General features: G+C 38.8%; 1 protein-coding gene across 1 annotated transcript in view; it reads left to right on the top strand.

The window, feature by feature from the left end:
* LOC109839005 overlaps positions 1 to 25,100 on the top strand; it is a 30,558-nt gene extending 5,458 nt beyond the window's left edge. The window contains exon 4 of the mRNA XM_020407438.1: positions 25,050 to 25,100. Within this exon, the coding sequence (XP_020263027.1) occupies positions 25,050 to 25,100 (51 nt within the window). The remainder of the gene's footprint in view (positions 1 to 25,049) is intronic.

Below are 25,900 nucleotides of genomic sequence, written 5' to 3'. Positions count from 1 at the left end.
CGAATCGGCAAGGTAGATACGGCTCTATAAAACACTGATTCCCCACCCGGAAAGTCAAGTAGCCCGGCCTGATGTTCATTAGCAAATAAACCCAGCCGATATCTAAATAAGTGCGATACTCCCTCGGCTTCTCCTCATCAATCAAACACTCGCCATACCGAATGGAGAACTGCGGAAAGCAAGTGGAGAATGCCCAGCACTTGTGGACCTGTAACTGCCTCATGATATCAGAGAATCCTCGGCCTTCCCACTAGCCATTTTCAAGCAGCTGTAGTAAGGGAACAGAGTGGTCCATGGCATGCGGTACCGACATCATGTCAGAACGATGGAGGACGAACCAAGCATTCAAATAAACATACGGAAGCTCCACCTTAGTGGTAGGAATCTGAGTCGGCGATTCCTTCTCCTCCCGTGTAAAAGCGCCAGAAATTTGTCGAAGCCCTCGATGAATGTTAGCCACCATCACCGGAAGAAGGGAAAGTTCCTTTCTGTAGGCAAGTTGAACCGCAGGGTAGAGCACTTCCAGTGGCAGAGCGTCACCAGACTGATACGGGACCACGCATTTCTTTAACCAGATAGCGAGGTAACCGGCAAGAAGAGTCATCGGACGAATCGGTGCGGTCGCATGACATAAGAACGATCTGAATTTAGTCCCTGCAGGAAAGCCGCTCTCGGAACTGCTAATGGTATAGGATTGGGCGTTAGTCTTATTCAGCAGCTCATTAACCTCTGAAGGAGTCAGCGGTGCCAGTTCACAAATAGCTTTGCCAGAATGGCTCTCTAGATTCCTGAACAAATATGATGCGAATTGCTTCAGGCTCACATTTGATTTGGTCCTCTTCGCTAAGGGCCTAGACTGCGCCAAAGCAATGTGATAGTGACAAGTGAGGTCCCATAAGGTCTCGTAACGGTCGGGCATGCGATCTTTCAGCTGACTCAGTTCATGGTTGGAAGGAAAATACTCCTGGTATAACATCTGACCCATGGGCAAACCAGAAATCTTATGCATCTCATGAAGAGCCAAACCCAACTCTCCGTGCCTAGTCAGAAAGGTGTTCGAGTCCGGATTATAAAGCTCGCATAAGGCAAAGAAATGCTTCGCACTAACGGGTAAACCATGCATGGTGGCACGAATGGCTGCATAAAGACCACAAGCATGCAACTCCTCGCTCCATCGACTCAAGACGTACTTCGTCATACGAGCCCACCAAAACTTGTCCAAAGAATGGACCCAACCATAGAATCTGTGGCGCGGCGCAGGCATCTCCCGTCCTAAGTTAGCGAGGCGATTCCTCAAAGTGGAAGCAGAGGCAAGGAACTCGTTACGGGGCGATGCATCTAGCCCCAGTACTCCAGGACGCAGTCCAACAATGTGATTCCTGCTCGAACCAGGAACTGCCTGATGAGTAATGTAGCCGCAGTGAACGCTCTCATGCTCCTCTGTCAAACGCCACGACATCTCCCGCTTCACAGCCTGACGCCTGAGCTCAGTCAAAGAACGATGTCGAGGAATCCTCGGCAAATACAAGAAACTACTGCCAGCCTTATGAAGCCACTGCTCGGCGTCAATAAATGCTGCATCGGGATCTCTGACAGAATCGCCAAACAAGAAATCAGTCTTCCTGAGAGACTGAACAGAACTAGCATCCTTCACGAGGGGCGCATCTGTAATCAGCTGACGAAGGGCTCGATGTCCACCTTCCTTCACCACTTGGGCAACCTCTGTCGACGTGCCCGGAACAAACTGGGAAGTAGGTGGAATCGGCGAAAAATCATCAGACGTCGAATAATATTCGTCACGACGTCCATTCACCGCATGCGATGAAAAGGCTCCGGAAGGATACTCCACTGAAAACAAGCAATTAAGTGTTTGTTAATTTCAGGTATAAAAGGAAATTGAACTCATCTTACAAATCGGTAAGATAGAGTCATTACCTTATAAAGGGTGAGACGATTTGGCCACATTGTGCATTTATAAGATAGGGCATATCGACAATATATCCCTGCCTTATAAAACACAATGCAGCGTCAAAACGCCCCCTTTATTTTGAGATATGGTTTTGACCAAGCAAAACCTATCTTTAAAGCGTCGATCCTCACCAAGGAGAATCAAGGCTCTTCCCGATTGCCTCACCAAGGAGAACAACGTGGGGTAAAAGGACCAATTTACAAATTTTCAGAAAAAAAGAGGGTAATTTGTAAAATTTCGAATATGCAAAAAATAGCTCACCAGCATATGAAGGAAGCACGCCGTCAGCCGATGCAGCAGGGGAACGACCTCTCGAGACTCGCGACATAATGACCTACAAAATAAATCAAGAGGTCAGATCTAGAAAAAATCCTCTTTTTATTGCAATTCTACCCCCTGAAAGATAAGCTCGAGGCGCCAAATCATAATCCTAACCCTCGCATGCAATCCCACAAGTTCATAAATTAAATTAAGCATAAAAAAATGCTAAAATTATGGAAGATATACCTGAGGGAAAGCTCGAAGATCCAATAAAAATTAGATCTTGAAAAGTGCTCGAACCACGCGCTCGAGGGGCCCAGACCAAGCCAGATTGAGCCAGGTTGAGCCAGATTGAGCCAAAATGAGCCAAATTGAGCCAGATTGAGCCTGGCTGGACCAGACCAGACCAGAATGAGCCAAATTGAGCCAGATTGAACCAGAATGAGCCAGTTTGAGCCAAATTGAACCAGTTTGAACCAAATTTGAACCAGAATTCAAATTGGAGCTGAATTAAGCATTGAAACGACTTTTGATCAACCTACGGTTCAGTCCTTCACCTATTTAACCCCTCTACCATATATTTGGAAGGGTCGGAGAGATTTTTGAACCCAAATACTGCCTTTTTGGCACATTTTTTGGGCCGGTTCAGATTATTCGAACCTAAAGAATACTCCAATAAGGTATACGAGTATAAACTATTCCCTCCTCTTTGTTGAGAAGTTTCTGGAGAATATTTTCTAAAAAATATTCTTAAGGATAACTTAACATAACTCCCAGGAGTGTATGAGTATAAACTGGACCTCCCCGCTCCAACTCCTTAAGAGCTTAAACTGTGTAGACTCCAAAATACTTACGAGTGTAAACTGTGTTAAACGCCGGACAACGCGTCACAATGAAGATTCAAAGCCGTCAACCGATGGTCAATTCCATGTTGAAGCAACTAATTCGAGCTAAAAAGCCAGGAAATCAAGAATCGACTTCAAATTAAATTAAGAATCGACTTCAAATTCAAAATTCCGACAACGGTCAGACAATAAATGCAGCACCGTAACCCTCTCAAACATTCGACAAAGCACCGAATAGCCTGGAGGATTGAAGGAATCGAGAATAGAAGCCATTCCAAGAGCCCGTTACACCGATTGAAGGTTGGGACAGTCATATCCAAAGTATTCCAGACTCTTCTATAAAAGAACGAGACTGGAAAACTTTGGAGGGGGTATCTGTAGGCATATAAAATTGCTTATAGGTCCCTTGACACGGTTCAACACGAACTAATGAACCATCGGGCGACGTATCTAAGCACGAACGTCAGTCCACAACACCGAAGCCAAGTGACCCGCAACAAAGCGGATTAACAAGGCTACGAAGCTGACGAACCGCACGTGAACGACGGAATGAATCCACTCGCGTGCGGAATCAAACCAACGGTCTAGGGAGTCAACGAGTCATCCAACCATATAACGGACTCGAACTCAGACACCAAAGCCGATTTACTTCCTAATCGGGATCCAGACTTCCAAATCAGGAATCAAGTCAACGAATCAATTTCAGACCAATCAACCGCATAACCGAATCACGGACGAAGCGGATACAAGGACCGAAACAACCGAAAGACGGACGCAAAGCCCGGGGTGGCTCGCGAGCCACCGAGCCACCCTAGGGTGGCTCGGCCAAGGCCGAGCCACCTCAGGGTGGCTCGGCCAAGGCCGAGCCACCCCAGGGTGGCTCGGCATGAGCCGAGCCACCCTGAGGTGGCCACCCAGATCTGTGCCAAATGCACAGATCTGGTTGCCTATAAATAGGCGGGGTCATTCATCATTTTGGAGGACTTTTTGGAAGAACTTTTGGAGAGCCGAAACTCTGCCGGATTGAGACCTCATCTTGGAGTTTTTGAAGGCTTGAAGACTTGGACGTCCAGATCTGATTCTTAGCGAGCACCCGCATCGCAAAAGGCAGGAGTTCGAGGGGATCGAGATCTGAGATCTACGTTGTTACACTCCGGATCAAAGCTTGGTCTTTGATTCCGAGATTCGAGCGATTGTTTCCTTGGTGAAATAATCCCTCCGGCTATTATTTCCTTGGTGAAATAATACCCGTTATACTGCGTAGATCTGCTCAGATCTAGATCGCGCGGTGGTCCACGGCAAACAACCCCGGCGCAGGCAAACAACCCACCAAAGCGAGCAACTGCAAAACAGGAGCTCGCGATCTGTTCGACATAAGGAGAAAAAGTTATAATTTTTAATTTTCTTTATTTTTTATTTTCATTGTAACCGGATCTAAAAAAGACCGGATCCTTTGTAATCGATAAACTATTACAAGAATTTGCAATGGAATCAATGAAGAAAGCAACGATTTTTCGAGCGAACAGGAAGAAACCACATCTTAATTATATTAAGATTTGGGGATGTCATGCTTATGTAAAGAAGCAAGATCCCAAAAAGTTAGAGGCACGCTCAGTATTATGCAAATGTGTAGGATATCCAAGGAATTTCATTGGATATCAATTCTACCACATTGATGAACAAAAGATAATTGTTTCTCAGCATGCCACCTTCTTAGAGAAGGAATTTCTTGAAAAAGAAATTAATGGGATCATGATAGAACTTGAAGAAATTTTAGAGATACAAAATATTACTGATAAATTAGTAGAACCAGCAAATTCAGTTATACCAGAAGAACCTCAATCACTCCACAAATATCCAAGGCGATCTCATGCACCTAAGACACAATATAATTTTTCAGTTGAAGGTGGCATGTTAGATCACGTTATAGATGATGACGAACCTTTAAGTTATCAGCAAGCCTCTCAGAGTAGGGACTCTGTTGCTTGGCATGATGCAATGAAATCTAAAATAGACTCTATGTATACCAACAAAGTATGGATATTAGACAATGCTCCTAAAGGGGTGATACCCATAGGTTGCAAATGGTTGTTTAAGAAAAAGTTGGGTGTAGATGGAAAAGTAGAGACTTTTAAAGCTAGATTGGTAGCTAAAGGTTTTCGTCAAAGACCTGGTTTGGACTATGACGAAACTTTTTCTCCAGTGGCTATGCTCAAGTCTATTCGGATCCTACTTGCTATAGCTGCTCACTATGATTATGAGATCTGGCAAATGGACGTCAAAACTGCATTTCTAAATGTTGATTTAGAAGTGTGCATATATATGACGCAACCAGAGGGTTTTGTAGTCAGTGGGAGCAGTGGAAAAACATGTAGATTACTTAAATCCATTTATGGACTGAAGCAAGCATCGCGGAGATGGAACATCTGTTTTGATGATGCTGTCAAAGAGTTTGGTTTCATCAAAAATCCAGATGAACGATGTGTGTATAAAAGGATAATTGGGAGTATTATATCGTTTCTTATTTTATATGTAGACGATATACTCATAATCGGTAATGACATACCGTCATTACAAGCGGTTAAAATTTGGCTATCAAAAAGATTCTCCATGAAAGATTTAGGTGAACCATCCTATGTACTGGGTATTCAGATCTATAGAGATAGATCTAAAAGGATGTTAGGATTATCGCAATCTAGATACATTGGCAAAATGCTAAAACGGTTTAGCATGAAAAATTCCAAGAAAGGTTTTGTACCTGCATCTCCTGGAATCTCCCTCTCTAAAAAGATGTCTCCCCAGACTGATGAAGAGAGGAAACGCATGAGTCTAATTCCATATGCCTCGGTAGTAGGATCGATCATGTATGCCATGGTATGTACTAGACCAGATATCGCTTATTCACTCAGTTTGGTAAGTAGATACCAATCTAATCATGAAGAAGAGCACTGGAAAGCGGTCAAGAATGTACTTAAGTACCTTAAAAGGACTAAGGAGTTATTTTTGATATACGGTAAAAGTGACCTCCGAATGGAGGCTTTTTTCGACTCAAGTTTTCAGAGCGATATCGATGATAGTAAGTCTATATCAGGATATGTTTTCACCCTCAATAGAGGGGCTGTCAGCTAGAAAAGTTCCAAGCAGGATACAGTAACAGACTCAACTATGGAAGCTGAATACATTGCAGCCAATGATGCAGCTAAAGAAGCTGTCTGGATGAGAAAGTTCCGTTTAGAGCTGGAAGTTGTTCCCACCATTAAAGATCCAGTACCTTTATACTGTGATAATAATGCTGTAATAGCTCTGACAAAGGAACCCCGATCTCACCATAAGTCCAGACACATTCTGAGGAAGTATCACTTGATCAGGGAGATAGTTGATCGCCGGGAGATCAAGATTGAAAGAGTAGACACAAAAGATAATATAGCAGATCCATTCACAAAGGAAATTGCTCGTTCACAATTTGAGAAACTTGTTGAGCTATTGGGTATTAGATACTATAATAATTAGCCTTAGTGCAAGTGGGAGTTTGTTAGATATAGCTACCCTGCAGGCAATTATTCTATATTATAACAGGACCTATATGTATATAACATCCTTGTTCAAAATGATAGTATGCTATTTTGGTCAGATTTATCTGATGTTCTAAATATACAGATAATGTCCTTAGAATAAATACTAGACTATCAGACATTTCGGATAGTGATCGTAATGAAGAGATCTGATTAGTCGGTAACGTATATTCTAAAATGTTCCTAGTTGATGAAGTGTTGAGATAGGATATCATCACTTTGGTTTAGACTAGTGTATGCTTTATTTCTCCTTTTGAAGGAGATGATCAATCTCTTAGATCATTGATGTGAGACATCAAGATACAGTATACAGGTGACTCATTAGTGAATGAGTTGACTGAACGACTCGCCGAGAACATCTAGTTGGTAATATACTTAACTGTCAAATAGAAGTTCTCAAGTGTTATAGTACATAGTAGTCTCTTGACATGAGGCATGAGTGCAATATCTTATATGTCAGTAAAGATGTATTTAGACTTTTACCTAACCACAGTTCTTATTGAATTGTGCATAACGGTTCCTTGTTCGGTACATCCCGAGATATAAGTAGATATTGAGATGCCAAGAAGGGATTCATCTCTCCCAGTATAGGGGTTGATGTCATAAGATTATTTGATATAACTATAGCCTGGAAATCCTTGACCAAGGTGAATAAGATAAACTGAGTGTTAGTTTGATCTTATAAGTTATGAGTTTAATATCAATAAACACTAATCAAGCTATTAGGGTTTGACAGTTTGGTTATGAGTTTAATATCAATAAACACTAATCAAGCTATTAGGGTTTGACAGTTTGCCATACCCTAGGATCAATAGTTTGACATGGTTTGAATCAAGCTATTAGGGTTTGACAGTTTGCCATACCCTAGGATCAATAGTTTGACATGGTTTGACGAAGAGATCGGACTATATGGTATTATCATTGAGTGGTCCTGATAGAATTGGATAAGTATCTTGCAGACCTTTATCACAACTTATACCCGGGTGGTCTTCATGCGTAGCTAGCACCTCTGTTGTACTTATGGATATGATCCACTACCGAGTTTTTAAGTTGGGCTCTAAAGTCACACCAAGAACATACTTAAATTCTATGAAACACAATTTATGGAGTGATACGTATGATTGATACGCATATATGATTTTTTCTGGATACACATAAACAGTTATGTATATCGGTAAAATCGGAATGCTAGGTGCTTAGGAAATGAATTCCAATATTTTTCCCATAAAGTTAACTTTTTGGTCAACAGTTGACTTTTGGTTGTGCTTAGGAAATGAATTCCAATATTTTTCCCATAAAGTTAACTTTTTGGTCAACAGTTGACTTTTGGTCAACTCTTGATTTATTTGGTCATATAGTGACCAATTAGTTAAAGATTGGAATAATACTATATACCGTATTTATGAAATACTGTTATAGTAATATTGATTTGGTATTTTCATTTATGAAATACACATACCATGTATAATGAGTCATGAGATGAGTCATTTAGTGGTATGGTTTGAGCACATGGTTTATTAGCACATGGATTTGAAATGTAATGATTCATGAGATAATTCATTGCATGACTCACTAGATTAATCATTGATATTTGATGATTCATTGCATGACTCATAGGATGAGTCATTCATGTCATGAACACATTTCACTCTATAAATATGAGCTCTCTCTCTTCATGAAAGGCTAATAAAAATTAAATTTCCATAAGAGAAAGAAAGAGAGTTATACCTCTTACTAAACTTTAGCAATCTTTGAGTAAGAGGAAGTAGTAGGATTTTAAGAACCCGGGGTGGATATCTTGCCTCGCATCTTAAGCAGCATCCAATAGCTTTCTGGTTTACTTGAAGAGTTGGAGATCCACTACGAGAAGCTTTCTGCATCAAAGAGAGCAAGCTAAAGGTTGTTCGATTCACTATCGAATCACGCTATAAAAGTATGACTTTTAAACCTTGAATGCTCACTTAATAATAAGGATCATGTTAGATTTAATTAGACGATCCATATGAATATTTTATGCTCTCTACATGCTTAGTATTTTTTGTACATACATGTCTTCCACTGTATATTACGCATGTAGACATAGCACGATTTGCTTCACAAAACCCGAGTAGTCCTCAGGCTAGGGGTCGTACAAACACTCCCGTAAAGCCGAAGGCCGCTCAAAGGTGTCCCGCCATCTCCAAACAAATCGGGGCACCTCATTGTATATGTTTGTGTGTTGTGCACAATAGGACTCCTAACATTGATCGTCTGGGGATTCTTATTAAAACCCAGGAGCCTGTTAAGGTTCCACTCTCGCAAGGGGGTAGTCCTATACGTGCGACTCCTGATATGTCCTTGGATCATTCAAAGGCGATAACAAATCATCCTGAGAATATTAACAAGGTTCTTCATTCCCAAAAGAAGACGTGTCCATCAAAAGACAACGTTATACTTGGGGCATCACACTAACAAGTGATGGATTATTCCAATGAGCTGGGTGTGAACAAATCGCAAAAGGAGGGTGTCCGAGAAACTAGCTCTCACTATCCATGTGGGAGATCTATCAAGGTAGTATTATCAAAATGTAGCTGCCCCAGGACCATTTCACAAACGGTCTCGATATTTGAGAAACTTTCCATCAAAGCGTTGAAGCCCAAGCTAAATGTTTCCATGAGAGAAAATCCACCATTCAGGATGATGAATTCGCTAAAGTCACCATCAATATGGTTGACAAAGGAAAGTCTGCGATTGCTTCAAACGGCTCTAATCCTTACTTTTCTCCCAGAAGAAAAGTTAATTTAGGGATAGCTCAATGAATGTCTCGACTCCAGCTAGAAGCCATCGGACATAGGGATTACCTAAGGATGCATGAAGGACTATCTTCAGAAGATGAAGTGTCGGATACTTGCTCCGCAATCGCCTCCAACGATACAATATCCAGCATGGGGAAGCAAGGGAGTCGTTCACAATCACTCTCGACCTAGTGGCTCAAATGCTTCAAGAGGCTTTAGCTCGACAGTGAGAGGAGCTCAGAGCTAAAATGAAGATGGAAATAGAGTTGACCATACAATGGATAAGAGGGCAACATGATCAACAACTGCAGACTGTGTCAAATCAGCAAGCTGAATATAGCTGTCATACTCAGAACGTCATAGATGACAGTGAACCAGAAGTGGACGAAGTCATCAAGGCTGATACACCCCTCAATAACACTTGGGGTGGTTCAAATGCACCCACTAAAGATAAAAATGTTGGGGGTGGTCTAACTCATTCTCCTCAATGCCCTTCAAAGGAAGATATAAATGACGATGAGATGATGAAAGAGCTGGAGAATAAGGTCAATGCCTTAATGTCTGCTCAAGAAGTAAGGAAAACGGGCATTCCGTGCCCATATCTAAGAGAGTGAGATTCAATACTGTTGGCCTCTTTGTTTTGATGATGTTTAACAAACAATTTACTACTAATGTTGTTTGTCTAGTGTTTGTACATTCTTATATATTGTAGACAAACAACGTTGTTGGAGGATGGATGGAATCAAGCTTTCACGAACATATCCAATGGAGGTTGGCGGAATTGTGGAATGAAGCAACATATAATTCAAGTTAAAGATCAAGTTCAAGCTTCATCCGCAAGTGTACCAAGTCAAGCTTAATTGAAGATCAAGATTGCTTGGGTAATGTAGTTATAGATTTTATATTATGTGTGTTATATACTCTAAGCTCAATATCTATACACACACATTTATTGGTTTCTTCGTATATATATATAGTTATATATATATACATAAGTTTTGGGTTCTATACACATATATAGTTATATATATACATACATAGTTTTTGAGTTTTTATGTTTATAATATGAAATCACATATTTCATATTTACTATTGTGTTTTTGAAAACATTGCATAGAATATGCAATTTTGTAAAAATATTGTATTCTTAGTTTGTAGACTTGAATATCAGTTTATACATGTTTTACTAAGTCTATAAAAACATTTCACAAAGTTTCAAAAGTTGGTTTATGTCAAAACATCAAGTCGTTGTAGCATGTTTATTATCATGTCTACAATCATTCCCCAAAGTTTTACATTTTTTGGAATTTATTTGATATTTTTAAACAGGGTTTTAAAATCAGCAAAACAGTTTTCAGAATTTATTTTCAAGTATCAGTTATCGGTCGACCGATCCGGTCGACCGCTCAAGTGTTTATTCGTCAGTGGGCAGCAGAGAGTGTCACGCCCCGCTTCCCAAAATAACAGGGAATTGGAACGTGAACAAGCCCGCGATGTATTAGACTAAGGAGAGATAAGTGCTAGACCTCTTCTTCTCAATCTAATACGCTAAGCGTCTGGAAATAAAACAATACGAAGTCACAGGTCCCGATCACACATAGCAAGAATATAAAGACAACCCAGAAATAAAATAGACATATCATCAATGGTAAATCATCCCAGACATAAAAAATGGGTCAAACGTACCCTTATACAAATCTGAACAAGTGAACTGAAGAAACACAAAATACATCGATCAATAGAAAAAGAAAGAACTATAAAGGTAAACTAGAACCATCAAAGAATAGAAACACAAAATACATCGATCAATAGAAAAAGAAAGAACTATAAAGGTAAACTAGAACCATCAAAGAATAAGCTTCGACTCCTTCTTCTGCTCCATCTACAAGGCACTCCTGCTAAACCTGTTCTTCCTCTAAATCTGACGTACACCAGAGAAAACAGGTGTACGTCAGGTGCATGACGCACGGCAAGACCCGACCCCACAAAGAAAATAGGAACGGTCGAATGACCAATGCAATAACAATAATAATAAATATAATAATAATAGAAGAGTGACCAAAGCGATAACATAAATAGAAACATGTGATGATAGTAGTAACAATAGAAGTATGCAACTGAAATACTAACAAGCTAGATACAATCCATCATCAGAAACCATCCAAGCAACAAGATCATACAATAGATAGAATTAATATTTAAAAATCTACAACAAGAGACGTAGTACGTCGAGCGAAATAATCCAAACAAGGAAACCCTCATGTATATACCATATGTCTCAAATTATAGATAATTAAATATTAACCTCAATCTATGTATGAAAAGAAAATATAACTAGTCCGCATCTCACATGTATCCATAAATCCTAACCAAAGTGACGACACCGATTCACCTTGACCCAACAAAGCAACCACAGTGGCGACACCGATCCACTGGTATCAAGTCATGTAACTAGCCATCCTATAACAGGTCACTGGTTCACATCTCACACAAAGTCAACGCTCATATTATCGGATAACTAACTGTTCGCATATCCCCCACGTGCATCCAAACAAATAAATTCAGGAATCAAAGTAGCGACACCGATCTACTTTGACCCAACTAATCAGCCCCCAGTGGCGACACCGATCCACTGTGACTCAACAAATCAATAAATCCCAGTGGCGACACCGATCCACTGTGACTTACCAAACCAACCAATCCAGTGGCGACACCGATCCACTGGTACGAACCTGGAAGATATATCAACAGTCTTATCCGATTATATAAACATAGACTTTCCCATCCCCACTCATCTTGTTTTTCTAAGTCAACAACACACGAATCTCTAGGTCTTATTCATGTCACACATATCACTATAGTCATAAACTCCTAACGATTCTCAATCACAATAAGGAACAATCAAAAGTAAACATGTCAAATACAGTAAAATAATCACAAACATGAAACGTAATTATGAATCAGCAACTACGTACTTCAGAAAATAATTCCTTTCCCAAAATAATTTCTTTTAAAAATTATTTTCCATTATAATAATCCAAAATATTCTCTTTTTTGGAATAAATTCTTTAAAATTATTTCTCATCAATTATTATTCTAAAATAATTCATTTTCTCATAAGTAAATTCTTTTTAAATATTATAAATTCTCTAAAATAAATTCATTATCAAATTAAATTCTTTTAACTTATTATAATTATTCCAAAAACACTATTTATCACATATCAATTATTCAGATCAATATTCTTCAGCAACAACTCACGCAAATAAATACGTCACAAATATACTATGCAAATAATTTATAACGGGTATGGAATTCAGATCTGAGCAAGAGGGCAGATAATAACAAGTCATAATCTAATCTATGCAACTTTAACGACATATATAAATTAGAAATAACGATTCAAGAGGAGCGGGATCTTGCCTACGAGATCGTGGGGTCTGACGAGGAGACGGTGGCGCCGATGCGGACGCGATACGACGGATCCGTGGGGTCTGACGAGGAGACGGTGGCGCCGATGCGGACGCGATACGACGGATCTCAAGCGACGTCTGTGGTGGGTCTGGACTGCGTCGGTATATCGTCGAACAGGTGGCGTGCAACGAAGGAGAGGCGTTGGTGGTTGCGGTTGGTGGTCGTTGGTAGCAAACTTGGGCGTCGGGGCTCGCGGTTGAGCGACGAGGGGAGGAGACTCAAGAGGGGCAGCGGCGTGGGCGTTTGAGCAGTGGTCGAAGGCAGCGGCAAGAGGGTGGTGGCGCTGGTTCAAGGCGGCGGTGACTGGAGGTGGTGCTGGAGGCGTGAGGGCAGTGGAGGGGAGGCGGCAGCGAGTGGACGGTGCGCCTCAGGTGGCTGTCGGGGGTGGCGAAGGCGGACTGCGGCGTTGCTGCGGCTGGCAGAGTTCAGAGGGGGACGGTGGTGACTGGTCGAGGGTGGAGAGTTGGGTGGCAGTTCGTCGGTTGATTGAAGAGGGAGGTGGGAGGTCGGCTGGCTGTGGCGGATCTCAGGGGAGGCTCGGCGGTGGTCGAGAGGGCTGGAGGCCAGCAAGTAGGCTAGGGCGGCGCAGTTGGGCGAGGGAGGGGAGCTCGGGTGTGGCGGCGAACGCGAGAGGAGCTGCGGGCGCGAGATGGGTGCAGGCGGCGGAGGAGAGAGGAGGACGAGGTACAGGTGATGTCGGGGGTTCGTGCGTCGGCGGTTCAACGGACGGCGACGAATGAGAGAGGAGGTCGGGGTTCGTCGGGTGTGTCGTCGTCGTGATGAGTTGGGGAAGACGAGAGGAGAGAGAGAAGAAGGAGAGGCGGCTGATGCTCTCGGTGAACAGGAGAGGGGGAAAAAACAAAATATATATATATATAGGGTTTAGGGTTAGGGTTAATTTTAAAAAAAATTAATTAAAATAAAATAGTTAAGGGTATTTAAAAATTAACTAATTACTACAATATTTACTCTACAATTAAAACGTACCTGGTGTGATAATACAAACAGTTGATACGAATTAGTTGAAATACTACCCCATATTGTATAATTAAACAAAGATAAATAATAATAAAAATATATTTACTTATATTTAAATCAAATAATTATGGATAATTATATACACAGTAAAACATACAAGTTATACTAACACGACATATAATAATGTAACAGTAGAAATATACAATACATTATACCAAAATCACGTAATTAATTTAATACTATGTATATGGAAATAATTTTTAATAATATTTAATAACATAATACTATTTAAAATAATACGTAAATAGTACTTATGATAAGCACATCAAATTAATTTTAGAAATTTTACAGAGCTAAATAAATTTATAAATATTAAATTCATTTAAATAAATATATAATCAGATTTTTAAATCATTGAAAATTATAGAAATGAGAAAAATACAAATAGCTCTTTAAAAATTAATAATTTAAATATTTTAAAAAACCAAACAATTATTTTTAACTAGTAATCAAAATTCACTAGCGTCCTTAACAGAGAGGTTCTGTCGGTCGACCGGTGCGGTCGCCGAGATTGCTAAAAATTTCTATCGGTCGACCGACAGAATTTCCGGTCGACCGACGATGGTCCAGAACGTTTTCTTCGTGTTTTTGCTCTCATCGGTCGACCGACGGAATTTTCGGTCGACCGACAATATAGCCGTTGTCTCCTAACGGCTATTTCTGAGCTGATTTGTCTGGGGCTGTTTTGTCATTTTGTTTGGGGTTTTTGTTTAGATCTTGAGTGGGTATAAATACCCAATTGCTGATCTCTTTTCAAGTATCTAAGAAGTTTTTAAAATAAGTTTTAAACAAGGGTTTAAAGTGTGTTTAAGGGTTTGTTTTGTTTGTGAAGAAGTTTTCACAAGTGGAGGAGATCATCTTCTTGTTTGGGCTTCAATCTCCATCTCTCCATCTTGTTATTCAGAGAAGAATCTCTAAACTCATTTCTAGCTATTTATTATTTTGTTTATAATTTCTATATGCTAGATTTTAATTGAGTTTAGTTTTGATTTTGATTTCACTCATTGTTTACACACACCCACTTGAGCTTATTGTATTTGCATTCATAATATATTAGGGTTGTGAGAGTTGTAACATTGAGTGTGGGCTTTTATTGTGTTCTCATCCATATTAGAGAACAATTTATATTTGTTACATTGTGAGATTGTTAGGTTTTCGGTGAGCTAGAAACCGAGTGTGTTGTGAAGTTTTCGGTGAACTAGAAAACTGATTGTGAGGAGTGGCATTGATCGGTGAGCGTTGAAAACCGATACTGTGAGGTGTAAACGTTATTCGGGTGAACGTAGAAAACCCGGTTGTGATAGTGGATTTCTCCCCGGGAGTGGGGAGCGGAGACGTAGGAAAGAAGGTCCGAACTCCGTGATCATATCTTGTGTTTGAGTGTGCTTTGGCGTTTATTTATACTTGTGTTTATAATTCTTGTCACCATTGTCATTAGCTCATTATTTATATGATCCACTATCTAGTTCATATTGTTTACCCTTGTGTTAGTTTATATATCCTTGCATATATATTTTATCATATAGGATATATCTCATTGTTTACATTGCTTATCCTAGCTCATATATCTTGTGGTATTTCATACTTGCTAGGATAACTTATTAATTAATTTTAATTGGCATATAATCGGATTAGATTAGTAAGACCCTAATCACCCCCCTCTAGGGTCTAACAAATACCATACCCGATGAAGTTCAATCTAATTAACTTCACACCGTTTGATGGGAAAGGTTCACCCACTCAGCACCTAATTTACTTCAAGTCCTACTTGGGAGTGATCTCTAAGAATGAACCCCAGATGATTCGATCATTCATAGGCACCCTTCATGGGGTGACCTTCGATTGCTATCGACGTCTCAAGCCAGGGAGCATCAACTGCTGGGATGACATGGAAAGCTTGTTCCTCAACAACTTCTTCAGTGATGACACTGAAGTATCGACCGGAGCTCTTCTGGATGAGAAGCAGAAGGACGGTGAGTTAGTTTATAGTTTTGTCAAACGCTTTCGTAACAAGGCAATGAATTGTAGGAATCCTGTCACAGAGGAGTTCATCTTGCAAACATGCCACAACAATCTCTCCATCGATGTCCTGAAAGCTTTGGGGGTCATACCATCCAAAACTTGGAAAGGGTTAAAACTATGCAGTGAACAGGCCGAACACTTTCTCAAAAGGAAGAAAGCCGAGAGAGGCTAACCAACGGCTAAGGCACCCGTAACTACTATCGACATTCATCAACAATAACCTTGGAGGCAACAAGAACTCTTAATATGAAGTTATAGGAGGAGTATTCTTTCAAAGATGATGAAGTTTCAGCCATCTTCAAGTACCTCCTCGCTAACAATAAAATCAAGCTGCCACCTATTAAAATTCAGGAGGAAGCAAAAAAGACCTCGGATCTGAAGTACTGTACATATCATAGGAGTGTTCATCACCCCACCAAGGCTTGTATTACTCTAAAAATAGCATTAAAGCCTTGGGGTATGCCGGTATCATGACGACAAAATAAGCTAAATGAGAACGGCATCCTCCGACTGGTATATAGGGCTAAACTACTGCCCAACCTCCGACGGGCATACAAGTTTAAACTGCTTCCCTTATTTATGATGGGAAGTTCCTTGAGAACATTACACATAATGTTCTTAAGGATAACCCAATGATGTAGCTGAAAATAATACGCTCCCCATCGGGCTTAGTTTCGCCAAAGAGCTGGGGGTCGATACGAAGGTCGAAAGGAATACAAAGTCAGGAACAAAGACCTGATTCTATATCAAGAACAGTATCATTGCCCACAAACGGGATGTTCCTTAAAAAGTATTATCCCTAGTACATTCAGGATGACCTACTTGATGGGAAGTTTCTTGAAGAATACTATGTTTGGTATTCTTAAGAATAACCCGAAATTAGCTTGTTATTCTAGATGAAAGCTGACCATCTGAGTAATCCATTCTTAATCAAAAAAATGATTAAGAACCTCCCACTGCAGCTATTTAATCATTTCTAAAATAATTAAAACCCTCCCACTGTGACTTTCTGAGTACTCTTTTCGTCGAGACGATATTCAATTACTTCACGGTTCTCCATCATAAAGTCCCTCACTGATCAAATTAACTGACGTTGGGTCCACCAAAATTCTTTTTGGTTGAGTACATCCAAACTCTCACTATGTTTGTGCACTTAACACTCCCGCTGTGAGAGTCCTAACACGACACTCAAAAGTTCGATCTGCTGACCCTTGGCAATTATCAAACCTTCTTTCGTGTTAAGTCCTGGTTACTTGGCACCAAAAACCCCACTGAGTGTTTTGTACAAGTCAATATTCTCACTGTTATTTGTACCACCACTCCCGCTGTCCTTGGTCAAACCTTTAAACAGTTAGGACTAAAACCAAAATCCCCTCTCAATTCCTTCCACGAATGAGAGGTCCACAGCCAAAATTGAATAATCAAACTTTTAAACAGTTAGGGTCATTCCTCCATTCTCACTTGGTCAAATCTTTAAATAGTTAGAACCAAAATCAAAATCTCCTATCGATTCCTTCCATGAACGAGAGGTCCACTTTCAAATTGGATGATTAAACCTTTAAACAGTTAGAGTCGTTCTAAACTCCACTCGGTCAAACCTTTAAACAGTTAGGACCAAAACTAAAATTCCTTTTTGATAAATGAAAGGCCTCCACCCATATCGAGCGATCAAACCTTTAAATAGTTAGGGTTGTCTCAAACTTCCACTCGACCAAACCTTTAAACAATCATGGCCGGAGTCTGAATTTCATCTTGATAAATGATAAACCCCCCTTCAGATTGGATAATCAAACCTTTAAATAGCTAGGGTTATCTAAATCTTTGTGATTCTCGGAGTGGAGATCCCACTCTTAGTTTCACCCTTCAGATTCTCGAAGTGGAGATTCCACTTTGAGTTTTTTTTTGCAGCAGGAGATAGAATATAAAATTCTTCCCCTCCAGCAACGGGTTCGTCTTTGCCCCAAGAGAAGACAAGCAGGAGATAGAATATAAAATTCTTCCTCTCTAGCATCAAGATCCATGATTTACATGTATGGAGGACTTTATCTCAATCCCTTATTAGAGATAAGTTTGCGCCTAATACGCAATGCCGGTTAGTCTTTTACTGTGAAAAGGACAAAAGCCTATGTATTCGACATCGTGACAGGCCGTTATTAATAACGCCAAAATCTGTGCCTTACACGAACGAGGAGTTTTATCTCAAATCCTAAGTAGAGATAAGTCAACGTCTAACACGCGTTGCCGGTTAACCATTCTATGTGAAAAGGACACCATGATTCACGTCTGGGGGACGTTATCTCAATCCCTAAATAGAGATAAGTCTATGCCTAACACGTATTGCCGGTTAGTCTTTTGCCATGAAAAAGACAAAAGTCCACGTATTCGATATCGTGGTAGACCATTATTAATAATGCTAAAATCCATGCCTTGCACACATGGGGAACTTTATCTCGACCCCTTAGTAGAGATAAGTCTGTGCCTAACACGCGTTATCGGTTAGTCTTTTTTTATAAAAAGGACAAAGCCTATATATTCAATATCATAGAACCAAGTCTAAGAGAGTTCATTCTCGTAGTACAACATCACATGTGAAATGGATTTAGATAATTCACATGCAAGTCCGATTCAAACGGTAATCGGTAAAAGCATATCAGATCCGTTGATGGCTGAGGGTTTGTGAAAAATCCTAAAGTCTACGCCTAACACGTGTTGTCGAGAAGTCTATTCCTACTAAAAATGATGAAGTCTACATATTCGATATCGTAGCATCAAGTCTAAGAGAGTTCATTCTTTTAGCATAACATTACCTGCGGAACGGACTTAAACAATCCGCATGCTAGCCCGACTCAAACCGTAGTCAGTAAAGGCTTATCAAATCCATTGATGGCTGAGGGTTTGCTAAATATCCTATAAGTACGATAGTCACTGACTCACCAGCTTTATCAGTTGGTCTCGTGACTTGAGCACCCGGGACAACATTAATTCTAGCCGAAGTCTCCATGATGAACCTTTAAAGCATACGCAATATTAGTTGTATTAGCTCCAATAGTTGGTCCTACAACCAAAACTCCCCTATGGTTACGTACATAACTAGCGGGACGTAAGGGTAAGATTCGTACCTACTAATGAACCAACATTAACGGTTGGTTCTGCAGCCTCTACACTTGGGCCTGCAATGCGTTACAACGCTGGTCGAGTTTAAACAGTATAGACTCCAGTAAACATATAAATATAAACTGTGTTAATACCATATGACGCATTGTAATAAAATTCAACGCCGGTCAATGCGTTACAATGAAGGACAATGTTGGTCAACACAGCGATAAATTTGCCAAAATATGGCATAGGATGAAATTTTCAAGTCAAAATTACTCTCGGAAGTTCAATCGTGATTCAGATACGAATTCCCAACGAAGATAATCAGTTCAACATTGATTCAACGATATGAGCTAATTCAGAAACCAACAAACCAGTTCAAGTTCAAAATTTGGACAACGGTCAGACGATAAGCGCAGCACCGAAAGAATTTCAGCTATTCGATAAAATACTGAATAGACTGAAGAAATCAAAGAATTGAAAGCTGGGCCCATCATATCCAAAGTATTCTAGCCTCCTCTATAAAAGAATAAGACTAAAATACTTTGGAGGGGATATCTGTAGGTGTTAAAAATTACCTATGGGTTCCCGCACGCAGCTCGTGACGAAGAGAAGATGATGAACGTTATTATCCAAGTCAGAGAGGATTATCTAAGTCAAATGTGATCATCCAAGGCCAAAAAAGTGAAGGAATGCACGTGAAATGTCAAAATGTGTGAAACACTAGAGTAAATACAATCAGGAGGGCTCAAAGTGGCTCGAACACATGCCGGTCACCTTGAAGTGACTTGCACAAAGAATTGAAATTTCGATCATGATGCAATTTGAGTTTGAAAAAGTTCAAAAGATAAAAGTTGCAAGTCTCTTCGCTAGATTTCCAACTTATCTTGAATCACCTCATTCGGAGGTCATACGAGAGAATTAAAACCAAAATATCATGCGGGTCACCTTGAGGTAACACGCACACATGCGGGTCACCTTGAAGTGACACGCACAAAGAATTGAAATTTCTACCATGATGCAATTCGAATCTTAAAAATCTTAAAAAACAAAAGTTGTAGGTCGCTTAGCTATATTACCAACACATCTTTAATCACCTCATTCTGAGGTTGAATGAGATAATTAAAGTCAAAATACCGTGCGGGTCATCTTGAGGTGACTCGCACACATGCGGGTCACCTTGAAGTGACTCATACGAAGAATTAAAATTTCAACCATAATGTGGTTCGAATCTAGAAAAGCTTAAAAGATAAAAGTTATAGGTCTCTTCGCTAGATTTCCATCGTATGTTGAATCACCTCATTCCGAGATCGAACAAGATACTTAAAGCCAAATACCATGCGGATCACCTCAAGGTGACTCGCACACGTGCGGGTCACCTTGAAGTGACTCACACTTGGAGAGTTCCCAAAATGAATTTTTGACAGTTTTCTCAGGATTCTTTCGTTCCAGAGCCTCCCCAACTACCTTGAGGCTATCCCTAAATATGCTTAAGTGGTTATTAACTAAGAATAAGGTCAAATCATCGATTCTTATCCTAAAACGCTACATCCAAAGCCTATAAATACAAGCCTAGGGCCCTATACACGGGGGATCTGAAATTCTCAGCAAGAGGATGAGAGGCTATAAAATTGGAGAGTTAACCCACGAATTTCAGAGAGACTAGCGATTTCTTGGCGAGTTCTTCAGCATAAAGATGAAGAGTTCGAGAGATCTTAAGCTCGTTCCACCATTACTTGAGATCAGACTTTGTTTTGATCTCGAGAAGAGTAGTAATCTCACTTTGTTGAGATTATTTACCTCTATGATTATTTCCTTTATGAAGTAAGAACATTAATCTTTTATTCCGATCAACCGGATGTGATCCACGATGGTCCACGGATAAACCCTGACACGGGTAAAGATCCAACACAAGCAGCGGGTGATAAATATTCTTTGCATGTGTTTCTAGAGAGTTGTATTTTCATTTTTTTTATTCGTGTAAGAAAAGTCTTATAAAAAACTAACTCATTCAAACTTGTTGTAAAGGATTAAAGTTGTAATGAGTTCCATAAATAAACCAACTTTTGACGCAAACACTAGCCTCTTGGCGAATAGTGTAAGAAAAAAAATCTAAATTATGCAAGAAAATAAATGTATACTATGACATAATTGTAAGAAAATAAAGACATGAAAGTAAATCTACTCTACAATGCATGAAAGTAAATCTAATTCAAGAGGGTTCTAGCCCCTTGAATATCTTAAGCAAAAGAAAAAAAAATTATCAGAAAGTAAAAAGATAAAAGAGAAAATTTACATTCTTAGAGGATTCTAGCCTCTTGATGAAGGCAAATCTTCATCTTGATCTTCATCTTCATCTCATCTTCATGTTCATCATCAAACAAAGAGAAGAAAAGGAAAATATGAAGAGGTGAAAATAATATTTTATTAATTGTAATAAAAAGTTATAATTTTGGAAGATATTCTCAATTATGAGTAACCATCCTCTCCAAAAGGACTTTTTATAAAAAATTTTACACTCAAACCTCTCACTCTCTACCCCTATTTATAGCCTATAACAAGCAGCAAGGATCATTGGATTTTACTTGGGCTCCAATTATTAAATCTTAGCCATAAAATAAATTTGTTACAAACCAATTGGTCAGTCAACTGATAAGAATTCTAAATTTTTAAAAATGCAGTTAGCTCCATCTCATTGAGATATGCAATTTTCATACATTATATATTAAATTCCGCATTCCGAATTAAGATATATCGCTGTTTCTTTGTGGCTAATCATCTTGAACATAATTTTTACTTGACTTTCTTTTCAGATTGGATCCTTGTCTCTTCGGCATCTTTAGATTGCTTGGCTTGATCTCAGCTTTAATAAAAGGTTAAAAAAATAAGGAAATTTGAGTCCTTTTTGAGGTTTTATTCATTAATTCTTCATTAACCTGCAAATTAAGATAAAATATGTTTATTAGTGATATTGTTATTTAAACAAAATAGATAATTAGGGTAAAACATGTAATAAAAATTTGATTATGAGAAGGTAAGACATGGGAGATCACCAAACCCGCGAAAGACAAATAGCTAGCAGAATTCACCATTGTAAGGAAAAAATGTCTATCTTCTTCAATTTTGAAAGTACAATGCTTTATGGGCTTGACTTTACGTTCTGAAAATAGTAGCTAACAAGCTAGAAAAACAGATGTATCAATTATATTTTAGAATCTAAGCTAGTCTACAAAGTTTAGAAGACTATATTTTCCAGAATAAAAAAGAAGAGGAAAACACATTAACTTAAAGCTTTTATAAATGCAAGAACAACAACAATAAGAAATACTAAATAAGGAAATCATTAGCAAGAAATTAGGTCAATTGATTAGATTTATGTAAGGGCAAGGGTTTAAATATTAGATATCGGGAAAATAACAGATGGCAAAAATTCATATTGAATTGCGGATATGAAGGAAATGTCAGGGATATATGGTAAATATCGGAATGTCATAACAGATGTTTGTACATGTAGCATAATGTGCTAAAATGTAATCTTAACATACTTAATGATATCTAAGCGTATTAAATATAGATAATATATGTTTAGTAATCAACCATGTAAAACCAACATAGTACGAATCAACGTTGTAAAATTGTCTATATTTTTGGGCCAAAATATCACTTGATATAATGGAAAAATCATAATATCTCGCGCAAAATGATATCTCACCCAAAATTTGCCAAACGCGCTATATTGTTTTATGACAAACCATTATAAAAGAATATATCAGCCAACATATCGACTGATATATCAGCCATATCAAGGATATACAATCCAGAATAGCCAAAAAGTGATAATTGATATTTAGAGAACATATTGGTTGTGACTAGCCCTGTAAAAGGATGTATTGGGTGAGATATCGAACCATGTCGGGGATATTTAAAACAATGTGGGAGGGTTTATAAATATGGCCACACATTTTCCAGTCCATGAGTATGATGAAGATTCACAACATGCTTAAGCTGTTGTATTCGTTACCATGATTAATTCATAGAGATTAACATGAGAGCGGAAGCATACCTGAATCCATTTTGATTCACACGAATTTGAAAATTGGATTATGGATCTTCTAATATTGAGGGTTCTCTCTTGAGAATTCTCTTTAGATGGGGGTAAAGAGAATGAGAGTGTAACCCTAGATTAGGGACCATAACCCCATATTTATAGGTTTTGTGCTTTTATAGTTTACCCCCTCATCAAATTATAAATACAATCTGGTATTTATAAATTTAACTCATGATTTATTTAACACCCATTAACCCAAATTGATTGATCACTTTAAGCAGCTTATCCTTAAAGATAGCAATACACACTGATTAATTATATGTGCCTACAAATTAGATTTAATCAGATTTAAATCCAACAATCTCCCACTTGGACACCATATAATTCCTTAAAGGGTGTATAACCATATAAGCGTAAAAATTACTATCACTGAAAATGGTATTTCCAAACAATCTCATCCATTGACTATATCAATATAGGATCAAAGCAGCCTTTGTCATATTTATCGTGACTCGACCCATCAATGGTCACATATATCAATATAATCAAATAATATAGATCAATCTTGGATGTGCAGCATGAAAATTTTATGTAATGTGATCAGTACATGTATATTTTCAACTAGTCTTACCTTAAACTTTAGTGAGGTCAACCTCAAACATAATATACCAGTGTATAAACTAAAAACTTTATTCTGATTAGACAATACAACCTAACATGTTTTGCGTTACGTGCTAATAAGAATATGTTTTTGAGTAAAAGTGCAACACACAAAACCTGGAAGAATCTCATTTTCCTGTAATCGGCCAATCGATCCCTAGGGATCAGTCGACCGATTGTGTCGTCCAGGATATTTAAATCCTTTTTGGTCGGTCGACTGGCTGAGAGCAATCGGTCTACCGATAGGGTCTTTTTCGAGTGCATTTTGTGCATGATTGCCGTCGGTCGACTGATGCGCTAGGGGCAGTCGACCGACACTTGATTTCTTTTGTTTGAGGTGATTTCTCTTGAACGTTTAATCGTGAATGCGGGGTTCGAGCTATACGATGACACACCTGCAACTACGGATGTACACAAATTGAGTCATATAACACATATACAGGTATCCTGAAGAGAATTATTACAAGTATTATTTCGATCATATTTGAGTTAATAATTAATTATAATATGTATGCATGTATGGATATCGTTGATGAGCACAGCTCAGTACTACTTGGGATAGTGCGTCGATATGCCGTTAGTATAGGTTATTGAGTCATGATTTTAGGATACCTGACTTGGTAGTCCATCCCGCACGATGATGCGATGAGGCTAGAGAGCCGTACTTCTAGAATACCTGATTTGGTAGTCCATCCCGCATGCTGATGCGATGAGACTAATGAATCATGTACATATATAGGATGCCGGATTCGATAGTCCGTCCTACATGATAATGCGATGAGTTATAAAGCCTTACGAGATATTGTATTATGATATATCTGATAGCCTGAGTCTCTGGCAGAAGCTATTTATGAATACAATTCATCGCTGAGTTATATTGTGACCAGATTACTTCGCGTTTGGGAGTTACAGGAGATTTAGTTCTTGTATCCACATCATCTACCCAAGGGTAGCGTGAGTTATATGGTCGATATTTATGATATTATAGTAACTTTATTTTTCTATATTGCTTTCCATTATCTTTTATTCTTCGTTTGGAATTGATATTTAGCGATTCACAATTTGAGACATATGATATATACATGAGGGTTTCCTTGTTTGGATTATTTCGATCGACATACTATGTCTTGTGTTGTGGGTTTCTAAATATTAATCCTATTTAGATACATGGTAAATGATTTAGGTAGACTATGCATAATAGATAGAGCTCCATCATATCTAGGGGCGGATGGAGATGATCTTGCTAAAGCGCTCTGACGTTGTTGTTGTTGTTTTTTTCCTTCTTTTCAGGCAGCGGATCAAAGTGTTGGAGAGCCGCAGGTTGACGGTCTTACAGCATAGTCGTCGTCGCTTATTTTTAGTAGTTCATGCTCCACAGTCATTTAATTATGGTTCAGCTGATCATTAGACTTGTATTTCATTTTTTAAAGGCTGTGTGCCTTAGTACTATTTTTATTTGACTCTATGTATTAAGTTACTTCACATTTATTTCAGACATCAGTTGTACTTAGTTTTTATTTAGATGGGACATGAGTATGTTTATTTGGATATCTCTTTCTATGTCATGTCCACTGCATTTATTTCTCTTATTTTGCGTGCTTGTACCTACACTTATCTTTGATCCCACTAGAGAGATATTACTATGATGGTGAAATATGTTGTTGTACAGTATGGGTGCATGGTAGGTTTGACATCTCTAGGTTCACCTTGGACTGTAACCATGTGTGAAAACAGTGGCATCATAACAAGTTACCTGTTGAGCTGATAAGTTTACAACTTGAATGTCTAGAATGTTAGGATTCCATAAGATCAAAGTCCTAGCTTTTTCTGAGCTATTAACATTTGAAAACCATTTCCAAATTTTAGCAATCCTTTTTTGCTATATCTGGAACATTTGTATCCTTAATTTTTGTTTCAAGAAGAGAAAGGAAAGAAAGATGATACTGCATTTGGTGAAGTTTAACTAAATGTTGTTTAGGGGATTTATTTAACCCTCTAACATTCCAGAAGAATAGATTCATAAACTCATGCCTCCTCTATCAATTGTAGAGGGATCAATTTCACTAATCTTATTAATCAAAGGAGAGAAGGGATTCATAGGCATTGAGTTCATCTTCTTTTGAACTTGTGCCCTTGATCTG

Source organism: Asparagus officinalis, chromosome 4, assembly GCF_001876935.1.
Source record: "Asparagus officinalis chromosome 4, Aspof.V1, whole genome shotgun sequence".
NCBI lineage: Eukaryota > Viridiplantae > Streptophyta > Magnoliopsida > Asparagales > Asparagaceae > Asparagus > Asparagus officinalis.
This window is presented reverse-complemented; position numbering and strand designations above follow the sequence as displayed.